Source organism: Microchirus variegatus (assembly GCF_963457635.1).
Source record: "Microchirus variegatus genome assembly, chromosome: 9".
NCBI lineage: Eukaryota > Metazoa > Chordata > Actinopteri > Pleuronectiformes > Soleidae > Microchirus > Microchirus variegatus.
Genome location: NC_139810.1, coordinates 2,762,765 through 2,775,961, shown reverse-complemented (window position 1 = coordinate 2,775,961; position 13,197 = coordinate 2,762,765). Strand labels below are relative to the sequence as shown.

Sequence of the window (13,197 nt, the reverse complement as noted above, 5' to 3'; positions counted from 1 at the left end):
AACACTGACATGAAGATGAACGTATGAAAACAATGACATGAACGTATTAAAACACTGACATGAAGATGAACGTATGAAGATGAACATATGAAAACACTGACATGAAGATGAACGTATGAAAATGAAAGTATGAAAACACTGACATGAAGATGAACGTATGAAGATGAACGTTTGAAAACACTGACATGAAGATGAACGTATGAAAATGAACGTATGAAAACACTGACATGAAGATGAACGTATGAGAAAACTGACATGAAGATGAACGTATGAAAACACTGACATGAATATGAACGTATGAATGAATGAGAACACTGACATGAAGATGAACGTATGAAAACACCGACATGAAGATGAACGTATGAAAACACCGACATGAAGATGAACGTATGAAAACACTGACATGAAGATGAACGTATGAAAATGAACGTATGAAAACACTGACATGAAGTTGAACGTATGAAAATGAACGTATGAGAAAACATGAAGATGAACGTATGAATATGACCGCAGGTTTGCCCGTTTGTGAAGGATACATTTGTGTAGCGGAGGAAATCCCAGAAATCTTTGCACAGCAGAGGCTTTTTTTCTTTTTTCGTAAAACTTAAATAAAACTGGGCTTTGGTGGCGTGTGGATAATTGTTACCCCTCAAAACTATTTATTAAATAAACTCCTTCTTGTGGATTAAAGTGTTAAGAAACCTTTTCTTACATAACTGTTGTTAAAGTACTGTTTTAGAATATTAGAAAATAAAAATCATATCCCAGGTTAGAGGAACATTTAAGGACAAGTGTTTGTCTTATTACTAAAAAAAATGTGTGTGTGTGTGTGTGTGTGTGTGTGTGTGTGTAAAGAAGGTGACGACAGAATATCACGTAAACAACATGATGTTTATTTTCAGGAATGTTTCAACAACAGGAAACATCAGTAAATGATGAAGCTCGAGGCCGCCGCCCCCTGGAGGCTCCGCCCTCTCCATGTTAGCAGACAAGACATGTTTGTGTGTGTGTGTGTGTGTGTGTGTGTGTGTGTGTGTGTGTGTGTGGTTTTCATCAGTTACTGATGACGAGCCGACACAGACTCCTGATTGGTCAGGTGTCCGTCAGGTGTGGGCGGGGCATGACTCTGGCTCCACCTGTGATGTCACCAGGAAGTCTTTAACAATAATGTTCTGTGGGAAACAGCTTTAACCAATGAGGAGAGGCGAAGGGGGCGGAGTCACCCGTTTACAAACAAACATTCAACCCCCGACACTTTCGACCTTTGACCCTTGGGAATGAAACGTAACGAACAGATCAATAATCAGCGATCAGGTCAGACCGTTTAAACGAACACAGAAGACAAAGAGAAAAGAAACTCGAACCAATCACAGCACAGCGACGTCAGCTGACCCAACAGGAAGTGACATCACGATATAGAGAGACAGAGGCTGTGGAGTGTTTGTGGAGGACGACAGCGATGAAGCTGCTCTTCGTCCTCAACGTCATCGTCTTCATCAGTCGGATTTCTTATCACCGCTGGACTGAAGACACACAAAGAGGTGTAAGGATACAACGCCAATACAGGTGTGTGTGTGTGTGTGTGTGTGTGTGTGTGTGTACACGTGTGTGTGTGTGTGTACCAGTAATTTGCTGTGTTCGTCCAACAGTCGGTCGTACTCCACCGTCAGGTTCTCCGCCTGTTTCTTCATCGCCGAGACGTCGTTGTCCGACTTGTGCAGAGCTGCGGGAACAAAAACGAGATGACGTCATCCGGCGAGACACGCGCCACAGACAGGCTCCGCCTCCTGGGCTGCGACCCGCTCACCTTTCTTGGCGGTGTCCAGCTCGCCCTTCAGAGTCTTCACCTCCTCCTTCAGCTTCTTGTTCTCCTCCTGAGGTCCCGCCCCCTTTTTCCCCGCCTCCGGCACGTCGATGCCGGCGTCACGCAGTTTCTACGGCGACAACAAAGAAATGTTATTAATTCAATAAAAATAAATAAAGTGAGGGGTGGGGGGGGAGGGGCAGTTGTCACAGGTTCCAGGCCCCGCCCCCTTCTCTTTGATCTCTTTGTTTGTGTTCCTTGATGGAACAATCACAGGAAGTACATTCAGGATTTCACAGTAAAAGTCTGAGAAAACACAAGAATGTGTGTGTGTGTGTGTCAGTGTAGATTATATCCAAGTGAATATATTCAGTAAAAAGGCAGTGGGTCATTTGCTCTTTGTCACGTGTGTTTCTCTGCACATGTCTGACAGATTTAAGACAAGCTCCGCCTCCTTCACTTCAGTGTCTGTGATGTCACATGTGTGCGTGATCACATGTTTGTAGAAAAGGCCACAACACACACACAACATATACATGTTCATTTACAGCTGAGAGTCACAACACACTGTTTACACTCCACCAGTGTGTGTGTGTGTGTGTGTGTGTGTGTGTGTGTGTGTGTGTGTGTGCATACTTGTCATGTGCAGATGAAGCACTTTCTTATTTAAGCAGTGAAGAACTTGGCGATCTCTTCACCTCCGACAAATCCTGCTCAGATTACCAGAGAGAGAGAGTGTGTGTGTGTTTGTGAGTGTGTGTGTGTGAGTGTGAGTGTGTGTGTGTGTGTGTGTGGGAGTGTGAGTCATTCACAATGTGACCACACATGCATATGCGCACGTACACACACACCTTCTATGAATCCCTCTCATGTTTCTGTTTAACTTGGTTCCAGCACAGCAGCTGTAGATCAGTGCTGCCCCCCACTGGTGAGAGTCTCACACTGTATAAGTATATGTATATGAAACTGGACTGTCGCCCCCTATAGGTCAGACTGAGACAGAGGACGCACGTGTCCGTGTGTGTGTGTGTGTGTGCGTCACCTCTTGCAGCAGCTCGTTCTCATCCATGAACGTCTTGGCGGCGGTGCTGGCGCCCTCTGCCTGTTTCTTGAACGCTTCGTTAGAGGCCATGAGTGAAGCCTGCTGAGAGAGAAGAGTGGCCAGACGACGCAGTAACCTGTCACACACACACACACACACACATTAATTCATCACCAGTACAAACCCACATCACTATGTGAATTACAGCTCAACATAAACCATTTAAAGTTCACTTTCTCCGACTGTGTTACCACGGCAACCAATGCAGAACATGAAAACACAAGTCCTAATCGATAAACTGATAATATAACTTATAATATGTGCATATATAATAATATGAAACCAGAATGTAGATGAATGTGTCTGTGTGTGTGTGTGTGTGTGTGTGCGTGTCTGTGTGTGTGAGATCATCTGTCAGACTTCCACACATCACAAGCAACCTAATATAGCATCACAAATGTACACTTGCCACATGACACACACACACACACACAGTTACCCCTGACATTTCCAGCTCCTCGTATGTGTGTGTGTGTGTCTGTGTGTGTAGGACTTAAATGCACAGAATAAAAGTTTGTAAACCACTCACTCTGGGGTTTGGTGTGGGAGAGTGAGTGGTTTACAGACATTATGTAAATATCAGAATATACTTTCTTTTTTAAATCATGGACACAATTCAGCAAACGCACACAAACACGCACACACAGTAACAGAGACTTCCTGCTTCTGATGTTATCATTCTCTACACTATAATGAAGGAACTGGGTCACTACAGTGGGCGTGGCCTGAGAAAGATCCAGAGACTGAGAGAGCCAATCAGGACGAGGCTGAGGATTTACAGTAACTATCTCACTCACACTCACACACACCAGCTCATTCTTTCCACCCTACTGTAAAATTATTACAGTATTTTTAAATCATCATGAGTATGTGTGTGTGTGTGTGTGTGTGTGTGTGTGTGTGTGTGTGTGTGTGTGTGTGTGTGTGTGTGTGTGTATGTGTGTGTGTCAGTCAATGTGTGTGTGTGTGTGTGTGTCAGTCACTGTGTGTGTGTCAGTCACTGTGTGTGTGTCAGTCACTGTGTGTGTGCCATTGTGCGTGTGTGTCACTCACAGACAGAGCAGCAAGGCAAATCCAGCGATGTACTCGTTCCTCTGAGCTCTGAACAGTTTCATGTGGATGTGTTCGATGGCCGTGGGGTTGTTGGTGAGGTCGACCTTCTCCGTCACGCTGTACTTCCTGACCTCACGGAACGCATCTGCACACACACACACACACACACAGTCATGATAACAGTGACAACATCACACAGTTCTCACTCAAAGTGGGCGGAGTCATCGCAGCACGACCGCGTGAAACTGTGGTGACGTGGTTTTTATAAAGGACTTATAAAGCAGTGCAAACAGAATCATTGTTCACAACTGCAACACCGGGGGGCGCTGTGCTGTGTACATGTAACAGCTTTTATACAAGAGTGACTCTATACTGCAGGTCAAAGGTCAGCAGTCAACAAAAACATCGACAGTAGAGCTAAAACTATCGATTATTTTCGTAATCGATTAATCTGTCAATTATTTTCTCGATTAATCGTTTGGTGCATAAAATGTTAAAAAAACGATTCTTGAATGTCTTTGTTTTGTCCTTAAACCGGAATGATTTCATTTGTTATTATGGAGTAAAGAAACAAAGAAAATATTCCCATTTAAGAAGATAAAAACAACCAGAAATCTTGTTTTAATCATGAAAAAAGCTTCAAACTGACGATCGATTATCAAAACAGTTGACGATTAATTTAGCAATCGCTCTATTTTACAGTGTAAAAAACGCACCGATGAGCAGGAAGACGAGGATGGCGATGATGACCATGAACGACGTGTTTCCATAGAGAGCGATGGTCTGGACCACACGAGACCTGAAGATCTTACTCCACCTGCAACACACACACACAGTGTGATACACACACTCACACACATGGAGCTCTGCCTCCATCTAGTGGCACTGCAGATTATTACATCATGTAAGCCATAGTGTGACCATGTGATCAGAGAGTCTTTAATGATTGATAGGTAACTGATAAACAAGTCAAGGCAGCAGAACTGGATCTGATCAGGTTTAACTTTATCTGGAGGCTGAACATCAGGGTGTTTGACAGCGAGATAAAGATGTGAACACAGAGAACTGTCCCTGATGAATTCATGTGATCACGCTCACACTGAGCTGATCAATCACATTCCTGAGGTTTAACCTTTTATCATAACGATCAAACGATCAATGACGACCACGGTGAACTCTGACCTCTTAGGCGAGATGAAGGGAATACAGAGCAGGAGGACGAAGAAGACCTCGGCGTACAGGAAGGTGGCGACCGCCGTCCACTGGAGACTCATGATGACTGCTGAGAGACACACACACACACACAGAAACAGGGACACAGACAGACACACACACACACACACACAGAAACAGACACACACACACACAGAAACAGACACACACAAACACAGAAACAGGGACACAGACACACACAGACAGACAGACACACCCACACACTGTCAGAGAAACAACTCCACAGCAATCCCTGGAACACAGCAGCTGATTCATCCTTTGACTAATGACAGAGATCGATAATGACCTGATTATAGATGAGACAGTCCAGAGAGAGAGAGGACAGTCCAGAGAGAGAGAGGACAGTCCAGAGAGAGAGGACAGGGACATTTGTAGTTTGTAGTTTGACGCAGTAAACAGTTGAATAAGAGAATAAACTGTAAATAAACATAGAGACACGGGGCCAGGCTAATTCCTGAGAGTTGTCCTCCTTTAAACAGCCCACAAACAGAGTCGACTCTGTCCAAATGTGCGCTAACATGCTAACGTCACGCTGGCCCCGTCGTCTATCACCTGGAAATACGCTGTGTTGATGTTAGCATGTTAGCCGCAGTTAGCAGCAGGAGCTCACGCGTGTGTGTGTGTTTGTGTGAACTCACCTGTCACCCGATTCCGATGAAACGCTTTAAACACGCACTACTCTGACGGAACTGTTAGCCTCCGCATATAAACACGCACTTCTCCACTCCTCTGACGGAACTGTCTCCGCATATAAACACTTCCGGCTTCCGGCGGTTACTGCCACCTCATCCTGATCGCGGAGAACTGGATAGAGCTCCGCCCCCCCTTTTTCAGTGGCCACTCGTGGTACTGCAACACATAATACTCCTCAAGTGCAGGAAAACGGTGTGTGTGTGTGTGTGTGTGTGTGTGTGTGTGTGTGTGTGTGTGTGTGTGTGTGTGTGTGTGTGTGTGTGTGTGTGTGTGTGTGTGTGTGTGTGTGTGTGTGTGTGGGCAGAGAGACTTACATCAGCAGACTTGAGGAAATCATGACTCATTGGTTTTTTTTACCATTTATGATTAACGGTTAATTTGGGAAAGTGGCTCAGACACGCACACACGCACACACACACACACACACACACACACAGTAAGGAGAAAACCATATAAACCAATGAACTACAACATTAAGACCAGTAACTGGTTTGATGAGGAACAGGAGAGACACTGAGACACTGAGACACTAGAGACACTGAGACACGAGAGACACTGAGACACTAGAGACACTGAGACACTAGAGACACTGAGACACGAGAGACACTGAGACACTAGAGACAAATGAGACAAATGAGACACTAGAGACACTGAGACACTGCGACACTAGAGACACTGAGACACTGAGACACTAGAGACACTGAGACACTAGAGACACTGAGACACTAGAGACACTGAGACACGAGAGACACTGAGACACTAGAGACAAATGAGACACTAGAGACAAATGAGACAACTGAGACACTAGAGACAAATGAGACAACTGAGACACTAAAGACAACTGAGACACTACAACTGAGACACTAAAGACAACTGATACACTAGAGACACTGAGACAAATGAGACAGTCGAGACAACTGAGACACTAAAGACAACTGAGACACTAGAGACAACTGAGACACGAGAGAAAACTGAGATGCTAGAGACAAATGAGACAACTGAGACACTAAAGACAACAACTGAGACACTAGAGACAACTGAGACACTAAAGACAACTGAGACACTAGAGACAACTGAGACACTAGAGACAACTGAGACACTAAAGACAACTGAGTCACTAGAGACAACTGAGACTCTAGAGACAACTGAGACACTAGAGACAAATGAGACAACTGAGACACTAAAGACAACTGAGACACTAGAGACAAATGAGACACTAGAGACAAATGAGACAACTGAGACACTAAAGACAACTGAGACACTAGAGACAACTGAGACTCTAGAGACAACTGAGACACTAGAGACAACTGAGACACTAGAGACAAATGAGACAACTGAGACACTAAAGACAACTGAGACACTAGAGACAACTGAGACTCTAGAGACAACTGAGACACTAAAGACAACTGAGACACTAGAGACAACTGAGACACTAGAGACAACTGAGACACTAAAGACAACAACTGAGACACTAGAGACAACTGAGACACTAAAGACAACTGAGACACTAGAGACAACTGAGACTCTAGAGACAACTGAGACACTAAAGACAACTGAGTCACTAGAGACAACTGAGACTCTAGAGACAACTGAGACACTAGAGACAAATGAGACAACTGAGACACTAAAGACAACTGAGACACTAGAGACAAATGAGACACTAGAGACAAATGAGACAACTGAGACACTAAAGACAACTGAGACACTAGAGACAACTGAGACACTAAAGACAACTGAGACACTAGAGACAACTGAGACACTAGAGACAACTGAGACACTAAAGACAACAACTGAGACACTAGAGACAACTGAGACACTAAAGACAACTGAGACACTAGAGACAACTGAGACACTAGAGACAACTGAGACACTAAAGACAACTGAGTCACTAGAGACAACTGAGACTCTAGAGACAACTGAGACACTAGAGACAAATGAGACAACTGAGACACTAAAGACAACTGAGACACTAGAGACAAATGAGACACTAGAGACAAATGAGACAACTGAGACACTAAAGACAACTGAGACACTAGAGACAACTGAGACTCTAGAGACAACTGAGACACTAGAGACAACTGAGACACTAGAGACAAATGAGACAACTGAGACACTAAAGACAACTGAGACACTAGAGACAACTGAGACTCTAGAGACAACTGAGACACTAGAGACAACTGAGACACTAAAGACAACTGAGACACTAGAGACAACTGAGACTCTAGAGACAACTGAGACACGAGAGAAAACTGAGACGCTAGAGACAAATGAGACAACTGAGACACTAAAGACAACTGAGACACTAGAGACAACTGAGACGCTAGAGACAACTGAGACACTAGAGACAACTGAGACACTAAAGACAACTGAGACACTAGAGAAAACTGAGACACTAAAGACAAATGAGACAACTGAGACACTAAAGACAACAACTGAGACACTAGAGACAATTGAGACGCTAGAGACAACTGAGACACTAGAGACAACTGAGACACTAAAGACAACTGAGACACTAGAGAAAACTGAGACGCTAGAGACAAATGAGACACTAAAGACAACAACTGAGACACTAGAGACAACTGAGACGCTAGAGACAAATGAGACAACTGAGACACTAAAGACAACAACTGAGACACTAGAGACAACTGAGACACTAGAGACAATTGAGACGCTAGAGACAACTGAGACACTAGAGACAACTGAGACACTAAAGACAACTGAGACACTAGAGAAAACTGAGACGCTAGAGACAAATGAGACACTAAAGACAACAACTGAGACACTAGAGACAATTGAGACGCTAGAGACAACTGAGACACTAAAGACAACTGAGACACTAGAGAAAACTGAGACGCTAGAGACAAATGAGACACTAAAGACAACAACTGAGACACTAGAGACAACTGAGACGCTAGAGACAAATGAGACAACTGAGACACTAAAGACAACAACTGAGACACTAGAGACAACTGAGACACTAGAGACAACTGAGACACTAGAGACAACTGAGACACTAGAGACAACAACTGAGACACTAGAGACAACTGAGACACTAGAGACAACAACTGAGACACAAGAGACAACTGAGACACTAAAGACAACTGAGACACTAGAGACAAATGAGACAACTGAGACACTAAAGACAACTGAGACACTAGAGACAAATGAGACAACTGAGACACTAAAGACAACTGAGACACTAGAGAAAACTGAGACGCTAGAGACAAATGAGACACTAAAGACAACAACTGAGACACTAGAGACAACTGAGACGCTAGAGACAAATGAGACAACTGAGACACTAAAGACAACAACTGAGACACTAGAGACAACTGAGACACTAGAGACAACTGAGACACTAGAGACAACTGAGACACTAGAGACAACAACTGAGACACTAGAGACAACTGAGACACTAGAGACAACAACTGAGACACAAGAGACAACTGAGACACTAAAGACAACTGAGACACTAGAGACAAATGAGACAACTGAGACACTAAAGACAACTGAGACACTAGAGACAAATGAGACAACTGAGACACTAAAGACAACTGAGACACTAGAGACAACTGAGACACTAAAGACAACTGAGACAGTTGAGACACTGTTAATTAAAGTTAATAATCGAGGAAATGTTTATTTTGCCTGCTTTATGTTAGCATTATGCTAGCTGCCGTTGCTGTTAGCTAGCAGCGGAGCAGATTTAAATGTTTAAACGTCTGTCATGATGTTCGTTACATGATACTGAATGAATACTGAGCATCGCTGTCATCGTCGCCACGGTAACGCTGAGTCTCCTTTAATCCTTTAATCACGTGATTCACACAAAACACGAGAGGAAAAAACCACAGAAAACAGTTTGTTTGTTTGTTTACACTTTAGTGAAATCACACAAATATACAAACTCAGCAGAGGAAATGGTCATGATATCAAAACAGACACAAGCTATTACATCATCATCATCATCTTCATCATGACTCAGCAGAAATAAACAAATAAAAACAAGGCAATGGTGAATGATTTTCCTGACAATGTCGTGGAAACAAAGTGGACGAACGGCGACGCGACGTCACGTCGTGAGGCTGCAAGCGCCGCGATGTCACCGTTACCATGGCGACGGCTCGTCTAAATAACGCATGTGTGAGCGACGAACACGACATCACTGCGATCGCGAAGCCTCACGAGCTGCGCCGTCGCAAAAACTAAGACACCAGGTGTGTGTGTGTGGGCGGAGCTTCTCAGCACCTGCTCGCAATAACAACAATAACAACAACAACAATAATAATAATAATAACAATAATTATAATAATTATCAGATTATGGTACAATAATGACATCACACTCCAAGGCGAGTTCAGTGATTGACTGTTGCTATGGTAACACGACAGCCAGGAGTCTGCAGAGGTGGGCGGGGCTTAATGAGGGGGCGTGGTCAGATGTCCAAAGAGAGTTCCAAAGGCGGAGCAACATTTAACACTTCATCTCATGATCAATGGAAACAGAGAGTTTTAGTTGCTTTGATCACAGAAACTCATTTTTACATTAACATCATTAAATGTTCAGAGAACCTGAGATTATAATCTGGATACTCCACTCGTGTGTGTGTGTGTGTGTGTGTCACAATCACAATCATCCTCCAACAATAAATAAATGAAAAATAAATTAAAAGAAATAATAAATAAATTGATGATGGAGAATGTGTGTGTCTGTGTGTGTGTCTCTCTCTGTGTGTGTCTTAATCTGTCCATCATTTTTGCAGGAAACCATGACTGAAAGACTCCGCCTCCTGGTTTTGAGCCACGCCCACTGTGAAGAGACACTTCCTGTCTCCTCCCTCATCAGTATTCTCCCTCTCTCCTGCTCTCAGTATTCCAGTGGCGTCTCCCTCCTCCTCCCCTCCTCCTCCTCCCCCTCCTCCTCCTCCTCCTCCTCTCATGTTCACATACTGAGAGGACGTTTGACCTCCTCTTATCATCCTCTGTTTATTCATCAACCTCCTCCTCTTCCTCACTATTCTTCATCTCTCCTGCTCCTCGTCTCCTTCACACTTAAAGGTAGATTCACACACACACTCCCTTAACCTTAAAGGGATAGTTCGGAATTTTGGACAAAAATGCTATGGCTAGCGCAAGTCAATGGTACCTGCGAGCATGGCATTAGAAACACTCATACCGACACAGATATGTACATCGATAGTCTACAATTGATTTGCCTCAGGTGCACTGTGGGGTCGGTATGAGTGTTTCTAATGCTAGAATGCTAATGCTAATGCTAGCAGGTACCATTGACTTGCGCTAGCCATAGCACCAGTGAACTCTGAACAACTAGAAGAACTGAATTAAATTTCTTGGAAACGTCTCCAGACGTCTCCGTCGCACCGGCCGAGTTGGAAAATAGGTCTCATGTCCAGAATTTCCAAACTATCCCTTTAACCTTAACCATCACAACTAAACGCCTGACCCCTAAAACCAGGTCTCAAACCCCCAAAAGCCCTTTAAAGACGTGCGGATCAGACGAGATGTCCTCACTCCTCATGGTTTAGATGATTTTTGGTCCTCATAAAGCCACAAATACAACACACACACACACACACACAGAGAGAGAGTAGTAGTATTGGTGTGTAGTGGCTTTCCTCCCTGTTCTATAATTAATCTAAAAGGCAGTCTTTAATCTGGACTCAGGCTGAAGGTGTAAATGTAGCAGATATATATGGCATTTAAATATTAAATAAATATTAAACAAGTTAAAGATAAATAATTATGTCAAACCTTTGTAAGAGCAGTGGAACCAAAGTCACATGAATTCAGATTGAATGTGTTTTTATGATTGTGCAGCTGCGTGTGTGTGTGTGTGTGTGTTTTCAGATTTGAACAACTTGAGGCTTTGAGTCGTCGTCGTCATGGAAACACTCACGACTCATGATCAGAACAAAGACTCCGCCCACAGCAAAGACACGCGACGCCTGAACCTCCAGACTGAAGCTCCGCCCACAACAAATAAGTACCAAAAAAGTCCAGCTGAGCCGAGTTTACGTCAAACAGAACCACATGAATCCAGTCCAGTGAGGTGGTTCTGGAGTCTGGCTCCGCCCACGTGTGTTGCTCCGCCTCTTGGTTCGTTCAGTTTTATACAAGTTCAGCCGTGAAAAAACTGTCACATCCACAAAGTTCTTATTACACGTTGAATATTTTTTGTTTCTTTTTTTCCGATCTTTTTGTTTTCTTTTATACTTTATCATCATCATCATCATTATTGTTATTATTATTATTATCACCTTTTTTTTTTTTTCTTGTTTACATTATGGCTACAAGTCTTAAAAGAGTTCTTGAGTCCGGTCCAGATTAAAACTCCATTCTGGGTTGTTTGGTCCGAGTCCGGTCCAGTTTCCGACGAGTCTGTTCCGGTCTTTACATGGCACTGGGCTTGTAGCTCTGCACAGTATTTCCCCCCTGGGCTCGGTTAGCGTGGCGCTTGTAAAACATGGCTCTATGTGGGTTAAACAAACTGCACCAACCCGAGTCAAAGTTCACCAGCTGGTGCGAGTCCAAAACCACAGGTTCCAAGGTGGTTCTGGTCCTGGAGAATGAAGACCCTTTTTTTTTGGTCTTTACTTCCAAAAAAATGGGCGGGTCCACCTTTGCGTCTTCACGGACCCGTGAGTCTGTGCTGGAATGTATTTTTCTGTTCACAACTCTGGTGAGATCCACAGTCTTGATTGGTCGGGGCAGTACGTTACTAAAGAGGCTTCCTGGCCAAACAGGAAGTCAGAGGCCAGCGTGACTGGGGGTCAAAGGTGAAGAGATATGATGAGGAGGGAAGGGGAACGAGGAGGCGGTGGGTTCATGGACACAGGTACTGGTCGGTCAGTAGGCGTCGGGCTCAGTGTGCTGTGGTACAGAGTGATTGTCCAGAGAGAGTCGTAGAAAATGTTGGCCCAAACGGTCCGAGGTCAACTCCAACCATTCCCACGTTCTCCTCGTTCATAAGCTTAGAACTTCCTGATGAGTTCTTCACAAGGACGTCCAGAGGAGAGTCCGACATATTCCAGCTGGGTTAGGGTCAGTTTTGAGGTAAGGAAAAACTTCTGGCACGACTCAAACTTGGGGAACTCTCGAGTCATCGCATCTTGGAGGTGAGCTCGTGTTTGTTGTGATTTTTACGATCATGATCTCAGTGTCTTCACGTTCCAGACCAGACCAGAGTATTTGTGGAGACGTCTGTAGCGTTGACGGAAAAGTTGGCGTTGACCGTTTGACTCCGTTTGCAGCCAAGTCTCCAGGCTGAGAATCCTGGGGTCCAGGTTGGTCCG

The 13,197-nt window shown here is 44.1% G+C and overlaps 1 protein-coding gene across 2 annotated transcripts; it reads right to left on the bottom strand.

Annotated features, from left to right (window-relative positions):
* Window positions 1-887: 887 nt before the first annotated feature.
* On the bottom strand, window positions 888-5,970 carry bcap31 (B cell receptor associated protein 31). 2 transcript variants are annotated; one of them, XM_083894908.1, is made up of 8 exons: window positions 5,831-5,970; window positions 5,142-5,241; window positions 4,676-4,776; window positions 3,960-4,104; window positions 2,847-2,982; window positions 1,808-1,934; window positions 1,623-1,723; window positions 888-1,523 (listed from the first exon to the last, which is right to left on the bottom strand). In XM_083894908.1, exons 2-8 carry the CDS (start codon window positions 5,231-5,233, stop codon window positions 1,497-1,499), a joined length of 729 nt encoding a protein of 242 aa, XP_083751034.1. In that variant the 5' UTR covers window positions 5,234-5,241; window positions 5,831-5,970; the 3' UTR covers window positions 888-1,496. The 2 variants fall into 2 exon arrangements, with proteins under 2 accessions (XP_083751034.1, XP_083751035.1); XM_083894909.1 differs by having other exon boundaries at window positions 5,142-5,238; window positions 5,831-5,966.
* Window positions 5,971-13,197: the final 7,227 nt, after the last annotated feature.

Bases quoted from the DNA above. Each gene is read 5' to 3' on its own strand.
- bcap31 (XM_083894908.1), bottom strand. From the start codon at position 5,233: ATGAGTCTCCAGTGGACGGCGGTCGCCACCTTCCTGTACGCCGAGGTC. The intron at 2,983-3,959 runs GTGAGTGACACA...TGTGTGTGACAG, and splicing joins TTTGCCTTGCTGCTCTGTCT to GTTACTGCGTCGTCTGGCCA. The intron at 1,724-1,807 runs GTGAGCGGGTCG...TTGTTCCCGCAG, and splicing joins GCTGGACACCGCCAAGAAAG to CTCTGCACAAGTCGGACAAC.